General features: G+C 47.5%; 3 protein-coding genes across 10 annotated transcripts in view; 2 read left to right on the forward strand and 1 right to left on the reverse strand.

Moving 5' to 3' along the window:
* Positions 1-1,169, forward strand: part of NCOR1 (nuclear receptor corepressor 1) — a 71,340-nt gene extending 70,171 nt beyond the window's left edge. For all 3 annotated transcript variants that reach the window (XM_054209314.1, XM_054209316.1, XM_054209317.1), the window contains 2 exons: positions 265-447; positions 675-1,169. In XM_054209314.1, coding sequence (XP_054065289.1) covers positions 265-447; positions 675-862 — 371 coding nt within the window. In that variant the 3' untranslated portion in view covers positions 863-1,169. The remainder of the gene's footprint in view (positions 1-264; positions 448-674) is intronic.
* A 3,601-nt stretch (positions 1,170-4,770) lies between these two features.
* TTC19 (tetratricopeptide repeat domain 19) lies at positions 4,771-8,753 on the reverse strand. The gene is made up of 10 exons (XM_054209335.1): positions 8,543-8,753; positions 8,402-8,475; positions 8,186-8,296; positions 7,933-7,971; positions 7,365-7,421; positions 7,064-7,125; positions 6,420-6,514; positions 6,064-6,218; positions 5,598-5,760; positions 4,771-5,095 (listed from the first exon to the last, which is right to left on the reverse strand). The coding sequence occupies exons 1-10, from the start codon at positions 8,736-8,738 to the stop codon at positions 4,962-4,964; spliced, it is 1,086 nt and encodes a 361-aa protein (XP_054065310.1). The 5' UTR covers positions 8,739-8,753; the 3' UTR covers positions 4,771-4,961.
* On the forward strand, positions 7,923-24,881 carry ZSWIM7 (zinc finger SWIM-type containing 7). 6 transcript variants are annotated; one of them, XM_054209346.1, is made up of 7 exons: positions 7,923-8,191; positions 9,353-9,450; positions 11,372-11,393; positions 14,698-14,800; positions 20,406-20,510; positions 22,625-22,696; positions 24,776-24,881. In XM_054209346.1, exons 1-7 carry the CDS (start codon positions 8,187-8,189, stop codon positions 24,776-24,778), a joined length of 408 nt encoding a protein of 135 aa, XP_054065321.1. In that variant the 5' UTR covers positions 7,923-8,186; the 3' UTR covers positions 24,779-24,881. The 6 variants fall into 6 exon arrangements, with proteins under 6 accessions (XP_054065321.1, XP_054065316.1, XP_054065322.1 ...); XM_054209341.1 differs by lacking the exon at positions 24,776-24,881 and having other exon boundaries at positions 22,625-22,905; XM_054209347.1 differs by lacking the exons at positions 22,625-22,696; positions 24,776-24,881 and adding an exon at positions 21,348-21,643 and having other exon boundaries at positions 7,927-8,191.
* Positions 24,882-25,103: the final 222 nt, after the last annotated feature.

The following is a 25,103-nucleotide window of genomic DNA, read 5'->3' on the forward strand; positions in this document are numbered from 1 at the left end:
AACACAGGACAGGTGGAACTAGCTTGAACTGAAAACTTCTCCCTTCCTAAAAATGGAAACGTAACTCCATTGTGATGTGAATAGGGATTTTCTAGCCATAATGTGTTAGACTGGCCTATACAGTCACTAATTGTAGTAACTCAGCGTGCCAGAAGGCACCAGTATGAAACTCCTGTTTGCTGTTAGGTGATAATTTTTATAGAAACAAATGTAGGCTAAAATGCAGTGTAACATTTTTGTAAAATCTGTCCCTACTGCTTCCAGGAGGGGGAGTCAGCAAGCAGAAGCTGATCAGCAAGTCAAATAACAGGAAGTCTAAGTCTCCGATTCCGGGACAGGGATATTTGGGAACCGAAAGACCTTCTTCTGTCTCATCTGTACATTCAGAAGGGGACTACCACAGACAGACTCCAGTGTGGGCCTGGGAAGATAGGCCTTCATCAACAGGTGAGAAATGGGTTTCTTTCAAACTTAACAAACCAGATGTGACATTTGTAGAAAGGTCAGATGTAGACATGCTGTAACACTGGTATATTGGTCAAAAGATTACAGCATATAAGGATTTCCTGAGGCAGAATTTCTGCTAGTTGTCACGACCAAAACCAGACTGTTTTTCAGATATGGATCTCAGAACAGCTCGTGGTTTTGACTTGGAGAACCTCTCTTTGATTCAGGTTCAACACAGTTTCCTTACAACCCGTTGACGATGAGGATGCTCAGCAGTACGCCGCCAACATCCATTGCGTGTGCCCCACCGTCCATGAGCCAAGCAACCACTCACCAACAGAACAGGATATGGGAGCGAGAGCCTGCGCCACTGCTTTCAGCACAATATGAGACTCTGTCTGACAGTGATGACTGAACTATGCAGACTTTTCTTTTTTTTAATTTGCGGGTCAAAAAAAGAAATCTATTTTTGACTTGTGCCCATTAGAGACTTTCCAAGAGAGCAAGGGCCACACAATGAAGAATTGATGGAGAGTCCGTTAAATGCCTTCTGCACAGGCCGTGTGTTGGAGGATCGTGATCAAGAAGGTTGACTTACTAAAGATAAATATGTAAAGAGTTTTTAAAAATGTGGACTATTCCTGTTCTACATCTATTTGTAAAGAAAACCATAACGTCTTTAAATCATTCTTCTGTAAATAGAGAGTACTTTTTGCAGTGTTTTTTCCCTTGCTATAGTATCTGGTGTACTTATGTTCAAATCATTGCCTAAACTTTGGGGGTCATTTTGTAATTTTTTTTTTTAAGCATTTTCTCCAGTGTAGAGTACTCTTCATAACCCTAGCCTTCCTCCCAGCCTAGCCTAACCAGAACCCTGGCCTCCCAGCCGGCCTAGCATCATTGCCCATTAAATGCCGTGCCGCTTCTTGCAGGCATTGTGCTTTTATATATATTTTTTTTTTTTTCCTCCCTAGACACACTTTCTCAGTGGTGTTCAAGCTCTTGTGAAAATGTTGATTTTTTTTTTTTAAGACTGACCCCTTAATAATTCTGTACATTAACATAGTCCAGTTCGCTGGAATAAGATGATATATTTCTTTGAATTTTAAATTCTGCCACATTGTAAATTTTTGGTGCAGTTGGTTTTATTTAGCAACACTGCAGAAATATTATTGCATGGGTATGTTATGGTTCATTTTTAAAAGGATAAAAATACGAAAAGAACAGCTTCTGGAGGCATACCTCACTGTTATGCACACTGGGAATTTTAACTGTGCCCCAAAAGCCTATCTTAATGTTTTCTGTTTCTGCATTGTATGCAGTGAAAACAGGCTACTAAACTTTACTGTCATATTTAACCACAGCAAATGGCTTATCTGAAGAGAGGCTCTGGGTGGGTTGATAAATCCTTTAAGAAGAAAAACCTCTACATCCCAAGTTTAAATAAAACAAAATGCTTTTATAGAATAATTGAGCAACACACGAGTCAACTACTTGGCTACTGTTACAACCAGTTTGAAATAGGTACTGTGATTTTTACCTTCCTCCAGTCTGATTTTAAAATCTTTATGTAATAATTATTCTAAAGTCTGCATCCCCATCCCAATCCCGAGCTCTATAAGCAAGCCTTTGGTGAGAGTCCTTACAAACGCTTGGCTTAACTCCTGAAGTGTGCAATACTTGTTAGGGTGATTTTTATTTTTATTTTTAAATTGTATATGGTACTAGGAGACTCTCCTTAATCATTCATCTATCCATGCCTGCTATGATATGGTTGTGGCTCACGTGTACACACATCTGGTTAGTGGATATCACAGGGTGTCCTGACATCCATCTTCAAAAGCATCTTATTTTTTGCTGCACTGACCTCAGGAAGTGAATTTAAATCTTCCGGGGTAGAAGGACTGATTTACAGATAGCACTGATTTTGGGGGGTGGCATGCTCTGTCAGATTCCAAACTGCTTTTGCATCTCACTGCGAAGAGTCTTTGCCTTGAAGTTATTTTCCAGTCAAGATATTTTTAATTTAACGCTGTACTTGCGATACATTGTATGGAAGGTATAATGCAGCTCTGTAACCTTAAGCCATGTAAGCTCTGCATTTTACGGAAGGACAGCAACGGTCCAGTTACAAACAGGAAGAAGTATCAATAGCAAATTGATCAATTTCAATTATTATCAATAGCAAATTTGAGTACTTTAGAGGAAAGCCTTTTTGCTGTAAGAAAGAAAAAAATCCAAAGGAACTCATTTGGAAACTTGACACGGTGTTGCAAATACAGAATTATTTTGCTACTTGTTTTAAACACTGCATCAGAGTAGATGAGTTGGCGGTCTTAAATCTCCTTGCAGTCTTTCTCTAAGAAAGATTTTTCTCACTCTCCCATCCTTTACCCTTCTGGCTTAAAGTAGTGACGTTTTCATCCTGTTTGTAGACCTGCGCTCTTATTTTAACTTCTTTTTGTTCCCACAGCAACATATACTGGAAAACAAGTTGATCTGCCCTTTTTGTAGACTTAAATTTGGAGTGGAGGGTTCAGTTCCATTCTAAAACTCGCTTGTTCTCACTTTTAGCGTAACAAATACAACGTGAAAGAGGCATGTACAGACAAATGTCTTTGCTAACTGTACAGTAAGTATAGCATGTTCATTGCAAAGCTTCATGTTATTGCTGCTGCAGCAGCAAGATATCCAAGGTAGGATAGTCACTTTCTCCTAAGATACAGCTTGAGTGGCATTTGCACATAAAATGTTGCTGCTTTTTTGTTTGTTATCCGAGTTCTAACTTCTCCAGTGTAAAAACCTCTCCAGAGCCTAAGTTAGGGTTTACCACAATTCCAGTAATCTTCAAGTATGGAATTACATCTGACCTGTTTCAAACAGGAAGGTGTTTGTAAATCATGTTTACAAAGTGTAGTTTACTACAGATTTTTGACTGATTTCTGATCAGCGCTTTCACAATGCTTTCATCTTGATATGTTTCGTGATTCTGATATGAAATCATTTAAGACTTGAAAAACCCATGCATCATACAACTCAACTCTTTTTTTTTTTTTCCACACAATGTCTTCAGTAGACAGTGACTTCTGGATTCAGACCAATCAATAAAGGGGATCAGTTCTCCATTTGCTTTTCCTGTGTCTCCCTCTTGTTTTGCAGCATCAAGCTATGTTCATGAGAACAGGCAAAACACTTCCCTTAGGGGGTGCTGCAGGGTTCCCAGTCAGCACTGCTGGAGTGTCTAAGGCCTGCCACTTAAAAACCAAAACGCAGAACCTTAAAGAGTGGCTCTAATGTGTTAGAGCCTTTCTGTTAGTACAAGCGTGCCTGTAACAGCCCTATTTTTACTTCCTAGCCTGCTGAGAACAAAGCCGTATATGTGACTTAAGTTTTTTCCAGCTCCAATGAACATCTGCTCTAGAAAGCCTGCGTGCCTCTTCTTACCTCAGTTGAGCAGAGCTGAAGCTACTAATGCTACTGTAAGTAAACTAATAATGATGCCATTAACATTAACGGTTGTATCAACCAGCTGAAGTTCTTTAAATGAGAGGTTAAAATAATGCTTGATTATTGAGGGAATTACATTTAGTTCTACTATCCTAGCTAAACAGGGATTTGATAACTTTGGGTTTAATTCTCCATTGTCTTTAGCATTAGGCTTCCCTGCAGGGCAGAACCAAAGAATTCTGTTGTATAAGCAGGCTGTTCATAGTGGATTCACATTAAGGCGTGTAGCTTACAAACATGCTAGTTGAACATACCATCTTTTCCAACAGGAAGCCTCAGCATTCCAGCACTGACCTGTCCAAGAAAAGAGGACAGCTTTGGCACTTCGTGTGCTCTTGACTGGGGTAAGGTAGCTGAGTGTTTTATTTCTGACAACAGCTCTGGTAACCGTCTGACCCCTCATCTGAGAGGGCATGTTCTATCTTTGGATGCTGAATGCTTTGAAGACAAACACTTGATCTTCAGGCAACCTGTTTGAAAAGGACACGGAGCTACAGCTCTGTCATAGTACAGGTATAGTCTGGGAAATGCTCTGTTGAAGTTAACAGATACTGAACTGTAGCACTGACACGCTGTGGTGCTAGCCAGCACATAAAGAGTGAGACAATTCCTGCCTCTTCTCTTTTTCACGACTTAGCTTTAGTATAGCCTTGTTTTGAAAGCAAATACTTCTGTGAGCAGTCAGGAGTAGCAAATGACTACTCCTTGACTGAACTGCAAGTATTAATACTAGGCTGGACGTGCACTTTGCTGGCAGTCAAGACAAAGTTAACTCACTAGCACAGTAGGTCTCTCCAACCATAGACTACAGCACAATTTACATAGTAAGATTCCACAACTTTATTTTGGGCGAAGTTGTTAAGCAATAGCAGCCCTTCTTGTTAAGCAGTCCTTAAAATCCTCATTGCTGTTCTCCTGGAGAATTGCACCAGACTGGTCCCAGGCTGCTTGTACTGACCAACCCTTGCTGCTGTCAGACACCTCAAGGTTGGACTCCGTGGCCAAACTTACTTGGAGCCCTTTCTCCTCTTGGCCAGCTCAGCTAGTTCTTCCTGGATATGCTGGACAGAAGCAACATCTCCCTTCTCTTGTGCCTGCTTGAGAGCTTCTTTGTAGACTTGTTTTGCTTGCAGAAAGTCTTCTGTAGCAAGAGGAAAAAGTGGCATGGCTAGCAAACTACATTGCCCATTTTCAGAGTCCCCTCCTGAAGCAGGCCACATACAAGGGACAAGCAAGGACTACCTGGAACACACTAGGGAGGTTCAGAAAACATCCAGCATAGGGTGCCAACTATGAGAGCTAGGCAGCAATGATGATGGGACAAGGTGCATTAAGATCTCACAGAAACAAGTCTCAAGCCTATCTTCTGTCCTTCTGGAATGAGTTACTGTACATACAGGACAAGGGAAACAAGATTCCCTGGCAGCCTTTTGAGTCAGATGCATCAGTGCTACATTTATCTTGGACAGGATCCTTCAGCAGCTAAATTCAATTTCAACACGGGTGGCCTACACAAAGTCAGCAGACCTAGTGCTTAAGCTAAATATAGTAACACAAAAATAATGCTATAGTTGAATCCTACAATACAGGTAGTTGCAGTCACCACACGCACAGGGACAGAGGCTAGACATTTATTTCCCTACCTTTGTGCATCAGAATTGCTGCCAGGTTATTCAGCACCATGTGCTCCTCTGGGTGCTGAGTCTCCTTTGCCAGCTCAGCTGCCCTCTTCACACAGGAGTACGCCTCATCATAGTGCCCCTGCGCATCCAGTACAGTTGCCAAGTCATTCATAAGGACCACAGTCTGCACCAGGACAGAAAAGGAAGTCTCAGAGCAAGACTTGTGTAGAAGTCTGGGGCAGTAGAAGCACCACATTCATACCCATCACACTAGTAAAAGTAGTATTTCCCAGAGAAGCTTTCAGTAAGAAAGTGTCTTATATTTATATACCAGCATGCCGCATGCTCATTCTTCCTGGCAGGAAAACAGAACCTAATTTAGTGCTGTGTATGTTTGATGCCAGCAAAGCTGCTCTTAAGGCTGCCTCATTCCCTAGGAGATTAGCCTGCCTTTCCCTAGTAGTCCAACTACCATTGTACACGTCACCTGTGGATGAGTCTCTCCCTGAACATCATTTGATATCTGCAGAGCCTTCTCGTACATTTTTTGGGCCACTGGGAGCTGGTTAATGCTTAGGAGATAGCGAGCATAGGAGTCTAGGCTCATCCCAAGCAAGAGACGGGTGTTGGCCTTTTCTTCAGCTGCAAATAGAGAGGAGTGGAAGTGATCACTTCTACAAGATCAAGCATGAGTCTCCATCCTACAAGAGCAGGAAACTCATGCAGTGTGAAGACAATGGATTGACATGAAGATGGTGCTTAGGCAACACGGAAATCAACACTGAGGACAGGGAAATGGAGAAAAGATAATGAGAAGCCTTTAGCAGACAAGGTAAGTCTCACCCGGTAAGACATCCTCAGGCAAGTCCTTTTGCTTGGCAATCTTCTCCTCTAAGGTCAGGATGCAGAACTCGTAGCCAGCCAGGGCTAATTTGTGCCTGCAAAGTAAAACAACTCAGCAAAGCAAGGCTCCTTCCATCCCTGAATGGATAGATGTGAACACCTTCAATCCCTCATTCTAGACAGCCTGTAAGAGAACTTTTCCCCTTGGCCAGAAGGTTCTTGCCCTCAGCGCTCCCTTGATCGTGGCCTGGACCCTTCTCTTGACCCATGGGATCTAAGACGTAGAGAGGGCCCCCCTCCCCCCAGATAAGGCCAATAGGGCAACCCATGCTGATGCTCCACTGAAAAATGAAGCTACAAGTTACCAGCCACCAACAGCATTCAAAAGCCTTCTCTCCTGTGAGGTGTGGATTTAAGACTAAAGAGGGATGTCCTCTATGACTGCTTCTGCCCTAAGCTGGGCAATCTCTGAGCTACGTGACAGTGGGTAGGCAAATACCATGCCAGCTGGAACCTTTACATTGATGGTCTCTTGGCACATCAAAGCTTCCTTGGGCACTCTGTTCTTAGAGGAAAGAGCCTCTTTCTTCACTGCCACTGTGAAGTGAGATTAAAGCAAAAGATGCCTTTAGCAGGGAACTCACTGTTTCTGAGCAGCATAGATACTGGCCAGCTTGAGGGACATCTCAAGGATTGCATTGTCATCCTGCCAGGAGGACACACAATGCAGCTGTTATTCTTCTTGTATCTCCCCAGTAGAAACATTACTTTGCCAAAGAACAAATTTAGACCTTGAAACTGCCCATCCCCTTAAAGGAAGTTTTTGAGAAGCCGGCAACCTCACAGCTTGTATTGCCAGCTTCTAGTAGGAGGTATTACAGCACAAGAAATAGACCAAAGAATTGTTACTACTTCCCCCTGAAAGCCTTTATCAGAAGAACATACCTCCTTTGTCTCCCCTGCAAGCAAATAGCTCATACTTGCTTTGTAGAGCTTTTCTGCCTGAAAAGAGATTTTTGAAGAGAATACTGAGGAATAATGGCAGTTAAAACAAAAGATCTCTACCCTTTACAGAGGCAGACTACTGGGAGAAACCTGTCTCTCAATTTGTGGTGTTTAACATTATATGCCAAGGCCAGTCAGCAGTAAAGGGCTAACTGGAGCCCAATGGTACTGCCATGGTACAGTTTCTACAGTAGGGCTGCTACAGCAGCCATGAGTTTACCACATCTTTGTGCAGTCGGGGCTTTCCCAGACTCTCCTTGGGACACTATCTAAATGCTTGACTGTGGCATTTGACAGTAAGAAGTATTCCTTCCCTTGCACCATACTGGAGCTCAATAGGTCCAATATGCAGTCCTAGGGCAAATTATTCTGTTTTTTACTTGGAGATCTCTGTCTCCCAACTCTCAATACTCAGCTTGTCACAATACATTGCACCCTCGTGATCTCACACAAGATGTCAGCCTCGTAAAATTCAGAGGGGGGGGAAAAAAAAAAAAAAGTTACTCACGTTGTCCAGCTCTCCCTGCATGAAGGCCACGTTTGCCATCTGGAAGAGACAGACCGTGCTGAAGCTCCACAGCGGCTGCAGGGACCAGCCTCCACGCAACGGCTTTTCCTGCTACCTCCAGCCCCAGCACAGGGGAATACACCCCCGCGAAGGGAACCGCAGCCCCACGGCGCCTTCCAGCATGGCCCAGACCCACAGGGGCCATCACGGAGCAGGAGGTACCACGCTGTGCCCACACACCACGAACACCCACCATGCTGTAAGTGTACACGATGGCCTTCCTGTTATCCGCCTGGTGCGACAGCCGCAGGGCTTGGTGCAGAAGCCGGTCGGCCTCCCCCAGCTCGCCCTTCATGACGCTGAGCTGCGGAGAGAGACAGGGGGGAAAGCCGAGGGGCAGCTCGGCCGCCAGGCCCCGCGCTGAGGTAGCGCCAAGGCCGCCATGGCCCCGCAGGGGACGCCGCCTCACCTTGGCTCTCTTCAGCAGCTGGATAATGGCGTCCTCGCCGTCCTCCTCGGCGTCCCTGGGGAAGAGGGAGAGGGCTGCGGGGCGAGGGTGACCGCCGCCCGCGCCGCCATGCCCCGCACCCCCCGGACCGTCCCGTCTCACCTCCTAGGGAGCCCAGGGCACCCCCGACAGGCCGGGCCCACCACCGCCGCCGCCCGGACCCCGCCCTGCCGCCGCCGCCGCCGCCCTCCTCCCCGCGGGCCCCGCCGCGCCAAGCGATGCGGGGCGACGGGAGCCCCGCGGGGCAGCGCCGGGCGCCCAAGCGGCACAGGGCCCGCGGCAGCCCCGCCGCCAGCATCCTCCCCCGCGGGCCCTTTAAGAGCGCGCCCTCGCCACGTGATGGAGGACTGTGCGTCACGCGGGGCAAAGGGCGCGTGTTGCTATGGAGACGCGCCCTCGCGGCAGCGCGGCCGCGGGTAGGCCCGGCCTGGGGTCGCAGTCCCGGGACCGGCGGCTTTTAGTAGCTCCGGCCCGGCTCTGCCGTGCCGGGGGAGCCCCTGGGGACCGCGGCGGGGAGCATCCGCCGGCCCTTCCCTCGGAGATCCCCCAGCGCGGGCCCCGGGGCTGCCAGGCCGCCCTGGCGCGGGGGGCTCTGCGGCCTTCTCTTGTCCCGGCGCCGGGACACTCCAGGCCGGAGCCTCCTCTTGTTGCCGGCTGTATCGCTCCCCCGTCCTTCCACGCGATCTCTTTATACGTAGGGATATCTGAAAGACACCCGCGTGTTTTTGAGAAACACTTTGTTCCGAAAAAGTGTAAAAAACACAGTTCCAAAGGTGCTGAGGGTGCCCTTTGCTTGCCCTCCTTGCAGGGTTGAGATTGAGTTCAGCCCAGATGAACAGTCCCAATTTATAGTATCTGCAGTGACCTTAACGATTTCCCACTGTTTCCTCTTCTCTTCTGTCTTGCTTCCAGTCACGAGGCCAGTGCCAATGGGATGGACAGCACCTTGCCAGCAGTAGCAGAAGAGCTCTTGCGAGAGATCAAAAAGGCTTTTCAGGAGACCTCACAGGGTACGTAAAGAAAAACGGAACCATTCCAGCAGGCGGTGGGCCAGTAGTACAAGCGCCATCAAACGTTCAGGTAGCACTGAGGGTTGTCAGCCTCTCCTTGCTTGCATCTTCTGCAGACTCTGTCGCATAAGAGGTGGCCTTCACTTTCAGGAGTGGCAGAGTAAAATGTTGAGGCCACAGGCCTTTTTTTGCATGCTGTTAGAAATAGGATATTATAAAAGTAAGAATAATTTGGCTTCCATGCTTCTTTTCAATATTAATCTCTGTGGTTCTGAATGTATATTTAATTCCTGTACTTGATACAACCTGTCTGGACACAAAGGGGTTTGAAACACGGGTAACGAGGAGCAGCCGCCTTCTAAAAGTCAGGCCCTCCTTTTTGAATGTGGGACCTAGGGCAATGCTGCTTGCTTAGAGCTTGTAGTGTGGGTGGTTACACTTCAGGGATGATCACTTATATACTTTTAGGTAGGCATTTTGTTGTGCCAACTGTTCTGCTGTTTTTATAGTCTTGCTAATTTCAAAACTAGAATTGAAAGGGAAGTCTTCATAAAACCAATCATGTTTCATGACTGACCAGCAGAGGGTGGGGTGTTAGTGATCCCAGGGCAAAGAACAACTTTCCTGTTGCTTGAATGAAGCAAGCATAAGCCAACAGTTAAATCTTGGCCAATTCTAACAGCTAGTTAAGAGCAATCACCTTCGTTGCACTCTGGATTACTAACGTAGTTCTGTAATCTGTGCTGAAAGAATATTACTGTTTGTGTTTACTTGATAAGTAGTGCAGAATGGTTCTTCCTAAGGAAATTGTCTATTTAAGGAATATTTTAACTACGCTAAAACCAGCTAAATAAACATTCAGAGAAGTCTGTTTGAGCACTACATTTGAGTGGGGAATGGGCAGAGACTTAATGTCTAAACTGTCAGAGTAACCACATTAACAGCTTTTTGGCATAGTTGCAGTATGGCTCCTGTCTGGTTAGAGTAGATCCAAAATCTACATGTGACCTTTTAAAAGAGCTTTATAAATCCTGTTATAAACTAGAAAAAGAAAAAGAAAAGTCAACGTTCCTTTTAAGGTGTACTTCTCCGTAAAGCACCAAAATAGTACTAAGACATACACTGAGACATAACTGCAGAAACAAACTGGTAAATCACTTTGGATAATTAAATGAGACTAAAGTTGGAAAAGTCAAACCAACAGTGTTAAGTCATAGAAAATATTTTGAATTGTTGGAACAAAGGATTTTAAAGCCAAAAGTCCTTCTAGTGGAATACAAAGACATAGTACACTGTGTCCCATTAGTGATAACAGAAAGATCAGATTGGATGATCAGAGCATAAACTGTTAGCTACAATAAACAGACTAATTTTCCTAAATGTAATTTTCCGTCTTAACAAAAAATTCTAATAAGTGAAGACATCATGTTTCTTGGTGCTGTATTAAAAGCTATAAACTAGTGGCGCCCTGCAAGACCATGCTGGGAAAAGAATAACATTTTAAAAGTTTTGATGCCAGAGTTTTCAAGTCATGCCAAGACAGTTTCAGGGAAACCAATACATATATTTTTAACCAACTTCTTAAAGTGGCAGAGTAAAACGTTGAGGTTGCATGCCTTTTCTTACATGCTTTTAAAAGTAGGATATTATAAAAGTAAGTATATTTGGGCTTCCACATTTCTTTTTAAAATTAATCCCTGTGGTTCTGAATGTATATTTAATTTCTGTCCTTGATAAGTGCCTTAGCACTAACATAGCAGATCATTTTGCTGCTCCGTGTTGCTTTTTGGTGGCTAGAGAGGATGGCTAGAGCACTGCAGTCCTGTGTGGCCTCTGGGGGTACATTAGGGAGACACTAGCCTCGCCACACTCACAGTGAGGAAGTTCAGCAAAATGATGCTTTGTTTTCTTTTTGTTGCAGTCCCCGATGACCTGCTGCTGGGGTAAGTATCTTTTGCTTCAGTTCTTGTCCCAAGTGTCCTGCTAAAGGACAGCCGATAATCTGCTCTCATCATAGTACCGCTGTTTTTTTCCTGTGTTTGACCAGTACATGTTTCTCATGCAGAATTGCTACGTGTTTTTGCTGGTAGTGGAAATGAAGGTCCAAAGAAACAATCTCAAGGGTTTTCCCAGGGATTCATTAAATTATCTCTGTATTGCTGAATCTCCTGTGATGACTTGCTTTAATTTGGGTGGATTAAACATGCAGAAACCCAGAATGTTTAACCTGAACTCTGAGTCCACCCCCAGGTCTGGAATGAGTTTTCTGTGAGAGTGGACTGTGTTTCAGAGTGATTCATGCCGTTGGAGTGCTGCATCTCCACTGTGTTCGTATCATTGTGAGCACAGCAGCATCCTGTGATCCGTTCTTCCATTTGAGTCATGGGCACGTGTGATAGAAAGGAAAAAGTGAACATATCATCTCTCTGCACAAGGGAATTGTTAACTTGAAGATTACCCTGAGAGTTTTCTCCTGTTTAGAAGTGTCAGGTCAGCTTCATTGTCCTCGTGTTGATTGAAGCTTGTGAATATTTCAGCCATTGCCGAGCAGTCTCCTAAGAGATCCAAGTTCCACAATTTCTGCAGCCCTCACTAATTGGTGTGGAAGGTAAAGACAGCATCACAGTGAGAAAGGCTTTTCAGATTCATCTTTAACTTTGTGTTCCTGCTGCCTGTAATTTAACCAGGAGAGGAGATCACCAGGCACCTTCAGGCCTTAATATCTTTGGGTCTAAAGTTATCTAACCTAACGCTTGTGAAAGGCATGGATGCCGGCTCCCTTTTCTGGGACAATAATGGCCTTTGAAGGGTGGGATGATATTTGACAAGTCTCGTAACTTTTTGTTTCCTTCTTGCCAAAAAAGAAAAGAGGAGGAAAGAAATTCCCTTGTTAAGTTTAGTAACAGTTGGGTGGTAACTCTTGGCAGTCAGATTTCCATCAATTCTCTGTGACCAGCAACTCAGAAGTATTCTGATTTAATTTCTGAATCTCTTCCAGATCTCGGAAGTCCTTCAATTTCCTTTGGGCATTCCCCTTACATATTTCCTGTTAGACTGATCGAATTATATACATGAAAAAAGAATTCCTCAAATTTGAAAGAGTTACTGAAACTCATTAAAGCCAGCCCCCTTATAGTCCCAAACCTAATCATTAAGGAATGTCTTACATTGAGTGTTCCCCCACCCACCTCCTCTCAGTCCTCAGATGAAGCCAATCCTTATTGCCTTGAGTTTGTGCAACTGAAGGTTTTGTCTTCCTGGAATAAGTCTGTCTGCTTGGCTTGTTATCAATGAGATTGACTCAGACGCATAGGTCAGCCGTGCTGCTGGGACGCCAGGGCTCTGCCTTGGCTCTTTGTGTCTTCACTGGAGCTGGAAATGTTCCTCTGCTTTCTCTTGTTCTCCCGCTCATGTTTTGTACTATCTTTTCATCACTGCTGATTTTCTTGTTGTTTACCCTTGTAAGTAACGTAGACTACACAGGTTTTTTTCAGCGCATAAAAGGTCTGTAAAGTTAATTGAGTTGCCCCTGAGCTCTTTGGAACACATTCAGAGCAGCTGGATATACAGGTCTAGAATAACTTCTAAGCCTATGAGCTGTCTGGACAATAGGCTGAAGGTACAGTTGTCCATATTTGACATACAGCTTATCATATACCCTTGCACAGCATCACCAGAAGATAAAGTCCTCCTTGCAGGGATGTGCAGACAATGAGTATGTAGAGAGAAATTCCTGTGCCTTCAGGACTCACAGCTCTTTATTTTTCCACTTGCTGGTGTGGAGTTTTACAGCACCGAGCACAGCAGCAGCCAGACACCAGCAAGTGCTTCCATGGTGCTGCCGCACTGCCTGATCCATAAATGCTGTGCAGTGGTGCCTCTCTGCATGGTGATGTGTCCTGCTTGGAAGGAAAGGAAAGGGAAGGGAAAGGGAGGGTGGAGTGACATAAGGCGTGAGCTGTCCCTGGGTTTTTATCTGGAATAAATTTGCTGTGTCTGAGTGCTGCTGGTAGCTGGATTACAGATGTAAAACTACTGCTATCCAGTGGCTCCATGTGTAGTGGAGTGTCTTAAGTATTTCTCTGATGGTCTTTAAGTTCCTATTGATGCAGTTTGGTGTGTGGAGAAAGAATAATTTATACCTCAGTTGTGACTGCAGTAGAGGAGATGTGATCACTACAAAATGACTCATTCGTTCCCCAGGGTTTAAACCAGTTTCTCTGGGATGAGGAAAGAGCCCTTCTACTGCATTTCCTATTGCTCAAGGAGTGTGTATCATCATTGCTCTCTCATTGCTCCCAGGCATGATGTGTGGGCCATGGCTGGAGGTGGGAATCGAGACCAACTGATCAATAATCTGGTCCAGGGCAACTCATCCAGGACAGCCTGTATGTACAATTAAGGTGTCCCTTAATTGCATGGTCCCTGGGCTGTGTGTGTGACACTGCCTGTTGCCTGTAACCTCTGTTGGATCCCCAGCACTGTGCATCCCCCAGGATTTCCTTCCGGCATGTGCGGCATGTTCCTTTCCTTCTCTTTGCCAGCATGTCTTGCTTTTGCTGACAGAGGTGCAGTTTCCCCTGAAGAAGACCTAGTGTATTTAGGGTGCTGGGCAGAAGCAAAGTTTCCGGCTTTGGAGTCTAGATTCACTGTTTGATAACTTGGTTAAATGGCAGTGCTCTGGCACTAAAAAATCTCACTTCTGTGTGTCTCTGATGCAGTTTGTCTCATTTTAGTTCAGGACAGGAACCACTTCATGTCCTGTTTGTGCAGCAGGCAGCCAGAATAGTGTTTGGGTCATAGCACTGAAAAAGAAACACATAAACCGGAACGTCCTGTGCAAGGAAAATCTTTAAAATGCGTCGTAATTAAATGTGAGTGGGATTTTGCAAAGAAATGTGAGACAGCTTGGAAGCTTGGAAGTTCTCTTAAGAATATCAAAACCCAGCTCTGAATAGCTGACAGAGTAGAGACTGTCCTTAAGGATTGAGTCCTGGGATTCTCTCAGAGGGACAGGGCAGGGATTGGTGGTCACTTGGTGAAAGCCCGCAAAGCTGAGAATGACAAAGGCACTTCATTGCTTGGTAGCGTAATTAATGGAGTTGTAACTGTTGGGATTTTGAGAGGCAGTGGGAGCCTTTGGCTACAGGCCTTCTGGACTCCATAGGGCTAAATCCCATGGATTAAGGCTAAGCCAGGTGGTCCCCTTTTGTGGTGTGACCTAACTAGAGACGTGTTCTTTTTCAGGCTGAAGTTCATATTCGGCCCATCTGCTGTCCCAGCTTTGGATTTGGTGGATCAGCGTTCTGTCACCCGAGTCACGTCCCCCAGTGGAAGGACTGCATACCAGGTACACACAGTTTTACTCCTTTCAGTCTTCCTTTCTAATGGTTTCCAGTTGACATGTGAGCCAGTATTTTCCTAACTTGCAGAATGTAGAAGGGCGCTTGGATAAACATGGAGAGAATATCAGTGTTTTACAAACTCCCAAAGTGATACTGGAGAGCAGTAGCCACGGACTAGAATTAGAACAGCATGGTTCACCACCATTTTCTTTGTGGCTTCCAGCTAGTCAGAGACAATTTCTTACAATGTTTGTGGGTATTATGGTCAGAAGGAAGTTTTCCATGGATTGCTAATTTTGCTTTGTTACTTTCATCCTATCCAGCAAAGGCAGTTCTTCCTCTTGACAAATGGTACGCAATTGAGTGTTATCTGCCATCACTGCTTTTATTTCCCCGTTGCACTCCAAATCCTCTGTGTCCTGAACACTCTTGACCTCTGCTTGGCAATAGGATCCTCACTGCCTGGGAGGAAACAATGCAGGCCAAGTCTGTGTGTTTCATTCTAGTTCATTGTAGCCAAGCCTGTGAATCACAGAAACATCTTCATAAAATGACGTTTTAGGGAGAAAAGCTCAACTTAGCCCTAAAGATCGAACTCCTCTTACAGCACGAGGGTCAGAGATGGAGCTGAGGCTCATTAGGTGAAGAAAGGAGCCACTGGCACTTCCTTCTGACTTTTCTGTGATATGGATAATTCCTTGCTTTACTGTGCCACAGCACCGGTGGCATCTCTGTTGGGGACAGTCTGTCTGTTCTGTGAGACGTTGACCAACTGCATCCAGCCCATGGGGTCAGAGTCAGAGAGACACTGTCTCTCTAGGGGACATGTGCTGTCCCCTAGCTAAGGCTGTATAAGCAGTGGGACCCTATATCCGTAAGATTTTGGTGAAGAAGCACCCAGTTCCTTCTACTTAGCTCTACTAACCCTCTCAGCTAGTACAACCCTCTCCGTTGCTGAACCTGGTGCTGTGCTTTATCATGCACCAGCGGAGAGGGAATCTCTGCTCATTGTTGCAGCAGCCAAGAGGAACATTTCCAAATATCCTCCCTGCAAAGGCCCTTCTCTCCTTCACTGGAGGTGCTGAGATGCTTTGGGGTCATCTAGGGTAAGAGAAGAGCTGTGAAGCCAGACCTGGGTAATGACACAAACATTTTTCACTTGTTCAGAACTTATATTGCTTGATTTGCACAGAGTCTTTATCGCTTCTGGGGCCTTGGAGAGGACATCAGCCCCTCCAGAGAGGCATGATTCATAAACATACAGGACTCCAGAACACAAACTTTGATTTGAGTTGAGGGCTTGCCTGTGGATATTTGATAAAGCCTAAGAAGCTCTGCTTCCAGGACCCTTAGACAGCAGCTGCCTCAGTAATTGAACGCTTAAAGGCTTTTTCTTTTTTAATGTTGCTTGGCTGAATATGCCACTGGGCAGAGAATGGTCACATTGCCCTTGCAGAGCTTCGTTGGGCCATGCAGGCTGAGGCAGAGCTTTGCAGCCTGGGATGCACAGTCTTCACTTAGCACCCTTTTGTGTGAAGGATGAGGGGGACTGCTTAGGGCCTCTGGTCTTCCCAGGGAGCCTAAATGTGTGCTCACACACTTAGATCTTTTCTGCAGCATGTCAGAGTTATCTGCATCTTAAGAGGCCTAATATTAATCTCTTAGATGCAGGAAACCTCATGAGACATGGAGGAGACTAGAGAAACATGGAGAGAGGGCTTTGATGTGCTGGGTGCTGCCCTGACACCCTGGTCTGGTCTGCGTCATTGCTGAACAGTGCTGCCTCAAACTGCTGGAGCAAGGCAGGCACCCCTCCACGCTGCCCAGCCCTCTCCCCACTGAAGTGAGGGGACAAAAACGCCTGCTGGAGGCAATCCTGCAGTCACTGACTGGGAGCTGATTGATTAATAGCCACTGATGGCCACAACTGTTGACTCAACTGGTGCCCGTTGGAAAAGAGCAAGTGTCAGAACTGCTCTCCTCCTGCCGCTGCAGGTAGAGGGAGCCGCTGGTTCCCCTGTGGGGAAGGAACCCCTGGACAGGTAGGACACCCAGGGCTGGTCACCAGGAGTTAAGGTAGGACAAGCCCAACCTTCAGCATGCTTTGTAACTGATGGGTATGATGTGAGTGACCCCCCTGCATCACTCAGGGTCTGTGCCTGTGTCCTCCCGGCTGACGGGCAGCCTGCAGGAAACAGTCCCTGCCTTGCACGTGCACGTGTGCTTCTGAGAAGCATTCCTCTTCGGTGAAGCTTGATTGCTGATTAAGGCCATGCTGATGAGTTCATTAACAGAGGAATGTGAAGAGATGTTTTCTCTGGGGGCGTGAGGCTGATCCCGTTGTGAAATTCTTCCTCAGCACAGCTGTCTGAGATGCAGAAACAAAGAGCAGAGCCTCCCCTGAGGCTGCTGGCTGGAGCAGTGACAGGAACACAGAAACTGAAACACTGAGTGGGACACTGCACTTCGGAGTACCTGGGTAGCGTCGCTGGCTCTTCATTCGTGTGTGTGGTGTAGACACGTATGCCACTTATGGGCACTTCTCCCTCAGCAGAGAAGCATGCCCAGCATGGTGGGGAGAGGGGGAGCATCCGTGGCTGCCTGGACACGTGCACAGTCATCCTTTTCACTTATTCCCCAGAAAGTCAGCTCCGCTGTTTGCACCCAGATGTGGTTGAGCTGCGATGCGAGGTGGTGCTTTCACTTGCAGCTGGATCTGGAGAACTGTTCTCATTGAAGCCATGAGGCTGGTCCTGTTGTGAAACTCCAAAACTTTGGTCATCATAGCCAAATCTGAGATGTTGACACTGCACAGGCTAAAACGCTGTTTGCGTTCTGTATCATCCAGTGCATCTGAGGTACTGCTTCAGGGGAAAATGGCTTTGCTCAGACAGGCCCTAGGACTGCAGACTGTAGTGTAGGCAGCTCTTGCCCTCAGGAACTGAGACGGGAGGAGTAAGAGCCCTCAGACGAGTGAAAACTATGATTTGTCTTTTAATGCCTGGGCATTAATACCCTTGCTACTTAATAGAGGAGTATCATCGATGGGGTATTCAGGGGCCGATGTTACTTCAGAGTTGTTAATCATCCCAGAAGAGCTTGTATAATACCTGCCTACGCTGCAGACTAAAGCCAACCCTTGTAACTCCAGGTCGGGGATAAGTAAGTCTTACCTGCTGCAGAGATGGTGGGTCCCGGCTGATGGCGGATTCGCTGGATTCGGTAGAAGTGTAAAATGGTGAGCAGGGGGCAGTTGTGGCACCTATTAGCTTTGCCTGAGTTGCAGAAATCCTGTGAGCTGTGGGAGTGAAGCCAGTTAGCAGGGGGAGAGGCAGTGCTTTAGCCCTCCTGCCAACTGTCACTTGCATTGCTCACATCCTGCACTTTTATTGGAGTCTTCTTTTTTATGTCTTTTAAAATTAATTTCCTAAAACTGTATGGCAGCCTGCCCCACCGTGAAGGATTTGAGCATCAAGTCCTGGCACAGACTGTGGTGCTGCCTAGCTGTGTGCTGGTGGCAGCAGTACCTGCCGTGGTGCCGCAGTTGGCCCTCCTGCATCCCCACGCGCTGGCAGGGACACCACCCCCTGGTGATTTTTCCTCGCCGCATAGCCAGCAAGCACCTGGAGATGAGGGCAGCGGAAGGAAATCTCACAGCTTCTCAGGGCCAAGAGAGCACCCCAGTGCCAGGCTTGGCTGCAGCTGGCCAGAAACAGAGGCACCTTTTTCTCTTGGTCTTTGGATTTTAGATTCTGCCTTTTTAGGCAGAAGCTGCATTATTGCCATCTAGGTCAGCACGGGGGAACGCTGAACTCAGCCCAAATCTGTCAGTGTCTGTGTCTTCCCCCCCTCCTCAAAGGAAAACACTTCTGAAGGAAAGGCACCATCGGAATACTTCATCTTGGAAAAAACAATCAAAGGGGCTAGAGAAAAACAAACTTATCACAAGTGAAACAAACTCAGCCTGGAGAATAAGGAGGGCCCAGGGTAAAGGCCAGACTGAAGAAAGACTGGTTTACCCTGAAGTGGGAATTTGAGTCTTGTGTCCTGAATCGGCTGGGAGTAAGGGGGATTATGAGGCATAGGCACTTCTGTGGGACACCTTAAACTCGTGGACGTTACCTGTGAGGCAAGGAGTTGCAGAGAGAGGACCTCCAGGGGACAGGGGAAGGCTCCCCTTGCAAGTGCAGCTCCGGACCGGGAGGGATGATGCTCCTCTGGAGTGACTTAGGAGGGCCAGGGGCATCCTGGAGGGGAGCAGCACTCTGCAGAGCTCCACTGTCTTTTCACGTTTTTGGGTTTATCTTTGGATGTAGGTGGATTTGTGCCACAAACCCAACTGGAGTCTAAAGCCTGGTACGGGGGAGGAATGTGGTGTGCCATCACAGCCCAGGGGCGTGTGTGCAGAGGAGGGCGCTGCTGGTGATTGCACCCGTGTAAATCCCCACTGTGCTCTGGAATACCCAGGAGGAGTTAGTGCCAGCTGTCGGGGCCACAGAGCTGACAGACAGCACTTGCTGTCACTGTGGCAGATATGAGACACATCGTAGCAAATTTTCTGTTGTAATTGTGTTTTGGCCATGGGGTGCACGCAGTTCAGGTCTCAGAGCATTAGGGAAGTCCGTGCTTTTGAGCGCAGGTTTCTGCTTATGGTCTGCAAGTGCGTTCTGCTCCCACAGACTCTTCCCTTGCAATAGGAGAGGGCAGAGCAGTTGGCTCTTAAAGTAGCTTTCTAAAAACTATTTTCCAGTCTTGAAGAAAGTAAAAGAGACATTTGTAGGTTGGCTTTTCTATACCATGCAGTCAGCTCCAGCAGCTCACAGTTTGCCTGTCACCTTCTCCGTGCTGGAAATGAATGCATCCCTCACCTGGCTGCCCGTGGTCCGAAGGGAATATGCTTCAGTGCCAGCCTTGCAGAGCAGCAGCATGTGGGGAAAGGAGGCAGTGCTGTTCCCAAACTAGAGATGGAGCAGGGAGGCTTCTTCTCTGGAGACTTCAGCTTTGTTTATTCAGACAAAACTGGATTCCAAGAGCTGCAGCTGGTTTTGGGAACAGAACAGCAAGGCAGCAGTCTTGCAGCCTTCAGCCACGGGAGCTGGTTAGAAGAGGCCTCACTGGGAGGGCTCACTGCTGCTCTTCTTCCATCCCCAGGTCTGTAGTGGCCCTGGATTCACAAATGGGCTTTCTGTGACAAGAGAATCCTTGTCATACTGGGGGGAGAGCTCGCCGGAGGGGCTTGGCAGCTCGCTCGGCTGCTGGCTTTGGGAGATCAGGGGAGGGGGCTTTGTGCTACTGCCATTTTCCCGATCTCTTAGCAGCAGACAAGTCGCTGGAGCTGAGGTCTGCTGCAAGCACGGGTGTACATACAGGAATGCTTCCTCGCCTGCAGGGAAAGAAGTGTGTAGAGACCGTGAGGAAGCTGAGGAGCTTCAAGCTTAGATGGGTCACTGCAGTGTTTGGAGATGCTTTTGTATTGTGACACCTGCTCGCCAGTTGCATGCAGTGAGTCATTGCGGGAAGGACATCGGGCCAGAAACAGGCTAAGAGTTAGAGAAATTAAAAGTGAATGCTGTCTCTGACTCCTGCTTCCTCCGACTGCCTTTGTTTCAGGTGCTTGGGAGCTCAGGCAAACTCTACACCTGCTACAGTTCCTGCCATTTCTGTACATGTCCCGCTTTTGGTTTTACTGTATTGCAGAAGAACGAGAGCCTTCTGGTAAGTTGTCTGCCTTACCTTGGGGCTGGGACAGGGACTGGGTGAGAAGGCTGTGCCCTGCTCCTTGGACCTGAGCAGCTTGAAGTTTCCAAGGAAGCAAGTGCATGAGTGTTGGCTTGGCCACGCAGGCTGTGCCTGACCCACTGCATAATCTGGCCTCTGGGAGTCACGGTATTAGGGTGGAGCTAGGCCTTACAAGGGCTAGGGAGGGCTTTTGTTCTTAATTGTGCGTTACTGTTCTGACTTCCAAGAGATGGTCTCTTGGAACAAGGGCTATTGCTGCTAATGGGACTGCCACATGGCGTCTGGCTGATGAAGCGGTGCAGTTCACCTGGTGCCAATGAGGAAGGGCTCAGGGTAACTAACTGGTCTGCAAGTGTCCACCCCCTGTGCCAACCATCCCTCCCCCATGGGAAGCCCATCTGTTCCAAGAGCTCTGCAAACTGGGCCTAGTGCTCTTGGTTTTGAGAGCCGTGTGGGCTGACAGACAGTACCAAGCCGAATCTTGTTCTTTATAGTCTGGATCTGCCTTCTCCTGCATGCCTGTGGGGAGGGCATCAGGAGCCAGTAACACTTTGCTGTGCGCCAGATCTCTGTATCACAGTATCCTGAGGGCAGAACTGACCTGGGGCGACTGGAGCCCCAGCCTGTGCCAGGGCTTGGCATGCAAACAGGGAACCGTGTTCCCGGGAGGGGTGGGCGCTTCATTAGACCTGTTCTGGCCAGGATGGATTTTTGTGGCTTCCAGATAGAGCATGACATTCCTGCGTTGCTCCTGCTGTTAACTTGGCTGCGCTATTATTTGCAGTGCAAACATATACTTGCCGTCTACCTCAGCCAGGCCATGGGAGCTTGCCAGGAGCTAACTGTCTCTGAGGAGCAGCTCACGAGCATCTTACTGGCCGAGGAAGAGGATGAAGGATAAAGGATTCGGATCACATGTGGATGTACTTTCTGTGTAGCCTCCCAGCTGTGTAGCTGGCATTTTTTGTAGCTACAAGACTGTCAAATGTTCGTCATGGCTGACAGATGTCTTCCTGTGCTGCAGCCAAGTGTGACATTAATTAGCAGCCTTGCACTGATGGATTAATTAATAAATGTTAAAAAGCCTGTGTTGACTTAAGTTTCATTTAATTAGGCTATTCTTGGGATTGGTGAAGATGTTTGAACTAATCTGTAGTGTTGTGTGTTTGTGATGTGGGGATACAAACACTCCAGCTGGTCTCTTAGTGATCCGTTGAGCCTTGTTAACTCTGTTTGTGCTCTGACGAACCCCACCGCCCTTCAGCACCCGCACAGCTTTGTGGAGTCGGCTTTTGACAGGGTGACGCTGCAGTGGCTCTTTGCAGCTGGCTGCTCAGAGCAGTTTCTGATTCCTCACTGGCAAACCTGTACCAGGGACTAGGGCAGGGACCCCTCAGCACCTCGAGACTGATGGCAGGTCTGCGCTTCTGCTGTGTTTACTGTAATATGGGGTCCTTGGAAGCGGAACCTGGCTGCTGTGCTTTTAAATTGACCCATTTCAAACAAGTCGACCAGCTCACGTTGGCAGGCAAGGCAAGGCCGTCCGCATCAGACGCACACCACGCTGCAGAGCTGGGAACCGGCTCCTTCAGCTCTGTGACCCGCTGCCCCTGCTCTGCGATCGGGCTCCTCCTCCAGTACAGCGTGGCCTCGTATGACACACCGTGTGAACGCAACACCGCAAGAAATAATGGGGCACAAGCTGAGCCAGGTTGTGTAGGTGGTAAATTAAGCATTCTGTATGTAAATAACAGTTACTGCAAATACAAAATCTGAGCAACGTGAGGAAAACACATCCATCCTATGTACATCAGAGCAGTAAGGAGTGGTAGCTGAATAGCTACAGCTGCACTCGCTACAGAAAGTTCCTCTGCCATTTTCACTTCACATTTTTATAGAAACCTTCAGAGCTTTTTTTTCCGGGGGGGTGAGAGAGGTGTCCTATTTTTATTTTGCCTTGAAATTACTTTGGCTCAGATCCACAAAGGCACTTAATGTGCCTAAAGACCACGGTGACCCGGGCCATAGTTAATAATGGCTAACAACCCGATGGCACAGTCATAGTAAGGAAATGCCACGTGTGTCTACAGGAATTCTGGCTCATGAGAGGGATACGAAAGGTAGCAGTAGTGGATGCCGAGCTGCAGTGCGAGCTGTCACAGGTGAGCAAGTGTTCTGGGACCGTCTCTCTCTCTCTGTATTGCAGCGCTGTGTGTTTCAGTCTGTCCGTGCTGTCCAGAGTTTGGTTCATTTTCAGCCAGCAGGAGCCGGGAGGGGGCGGGGGGAAGCTTACATTCTTTGTTGTAGGGATAAATGTGGCTTGCAACCACTTTGCAACACTGCCAGACCTGCAGGTGAAACCCTAGACGTGAGTAACAGAAGGAACACGGCCAAAGATAATACAGAAGGGAAAGAATGAAAGGAGGAGAGAGTCAAACCCTGCCCAAATGGCAGGAGGTGGCTACGTGTGTTAGCTGGACTATGACCAAGGCAGATGCAGCAGAGCTGAATGGGGCTGTTAAAGGAGAAACACGTGGGACAGGAACTTTAACTATTCAGATTCTTCAGTATCTGAGATACCGAGCTGTAGCTAAATTTGGACATTGCACAAACATGTACGAACCCGTTCAGCCTTTACTGGTGATTCACCAAGGTTCGGGGCTGGATCTTGTGGCTGAGCTGCTCCACACGTGGGCACGAAATCCATCACTCCTAGTGAACCGCCCGCTGTCTGCGTGGTGAGCCCTAAGCCATGCCTGCAGCTGCTGCCTGCGGGTCACAGCAGATGTTGCAGGAACAGGATTTCTTCAGCTTTTCAGCTGATTTTACGCGTTATTTGTCATATGCGCCAGAGAAATGAAACTTCTGGGGCCTTATAGTACCCCCCTTTTAGTGCAATGCAGTTAAAAAACCCCAGAAAGCTGATTTCTACGTGATTCAAGTACAATTTATCACGGACAAACTGCTCCAGGCACCACAGTCTGTCCACTGGACCTGTTCTTCAGGAACTGGCTGTGTTCAAACTCCCCTCCCTGCTCCCTGGCTGGAAAAGGGCCGCTCCCTGTCTCTGCCTCCCTACGGGAGTCACTGTGGAAAACAACATTTAACACACATCCTGGCACCCCAGCTGCTCACCGATGGCGTGGTGATGCTGCTGGCTTTGGGTGCTGGCGGGAGAGCTGGTACCTCCTCCCCACGCAGGGGCCCTGGGGCGAGACTCCCGTTGGTGGGAGGGCCACGGGGCGATGGCGGGTCTGGGCTAGTCGGGACCAGCTGTGTCTGTACCACAACGGGCTTTCGGGCACCAAGCAGGGAGGCTGCCGGGCGTTGGTCTGGCTCCCCTCCTGGTTCCTCTCGGCTGTGGCATGGAGCTGCCCTGCAAAAACAAAGGACGTGCCAGAAACGCCGGTTCGTTTGCAGCCGCGCGCGTGCCGTCACGCGAGACGTGGCGCTTGTACTTTAACGCGCCGGTCTCTCTACCTTTGTCTAGTTTTGCATATCACAGTCACTTATTAAATCAGGTGCGGTAATTACTGAGCTGTGGCTGCAGAGAGCTGTTAACTTGCAGTACCAATTAAGACGGCTCTGCTGATGAGTGGGCTTTGTCCTTACAAGGGGCCAGGCCTCCCGGCTGTCTGCAGCGGCCAGGCTGGGCCAGCCGCAGGGTGAACTTCTTCCCCAAAAACCTTGGCCAAAAATCAGGTCGCAAGTCAAGGCATTCTAGCTTCTCGAGCAAATTAGCTCCCTTCCAGTCTCTTTTGCTACTGATGCAGGTCAGGATTAAAAAAAAAAAATAAAAAAATAATAACAATAAAAAAATAAAAATCACTATTAGAAAAAAAAGCCCTCCCAGCTTCTGGGGGTTACTGGGCTACAGAGGAACCCCAGCAAGACCAAGTTTTAGGAATCAGGCGAGCTGCAGCATCCAGCTATCAATCACAGCTAAACCCTGCACTTCTGGAAGCACTGCAAGGCTGTCAAGTTTTGACCTGGGAACAAAAACCTAATTGTAGAGCTCACGTCACCAAGGGAGCGTTTGCACAGACCTCGGCGACTCTGGCCCAGGCTAGATGAGCCCATTAGGGCACTTCTGCCTTTTGCTTTTCGATAGCTGGAAACAGGTTTGAAATCAAACCCGAAGCATCGGTCTGCACAATCCTGTAGACCAAAGTGATTTAAAGGCAATGAAATGGCTGTTCTAAAACCTCAGTCAGCTCTTTTCTACAATTTTTCTCTTTCAGTAAGTAGCGCTTCCATATCGGGGCCAAAAATAGCCGGCCAGTTCTCATCTTGTTTTCCCATCAACACAGTAACGTCCCTCAGAGCCTGGAACGCAGATTCAGTTTCACACCAGCAACTGGGCTAAGTAAGACTTTTTCCCATCGGAGAATACGAGCTGCATCAAACAATTGATGGAATAATTAGGGTATTACCAAAGTGCTGTCAAGTATGGACTTAAAGAACAACCCCAAACTAGACACAAAATTATTACGTCTAAATGAATCAAAAGATTAAAAAATAATAATAATAATTAAAATAAAGATCCTAGGACTTGACATGAGCAGCACA

The sequence above is a fragment of the Rissa tridactyla genome, chromosome 7 (assembly GCF_028500815.1).
Source record: "Rissa tridactyla isolate bRisTri1 chromosome 7, bRisTri1.patW.cur.20221130, whole genome shotgun sequence".
Taxonomy (NCBI): Eukaryota; Metazoa; Chordata; class Aves; order Charadriiformes; family Laridae; genus Rissa; species Rissa tridactyla.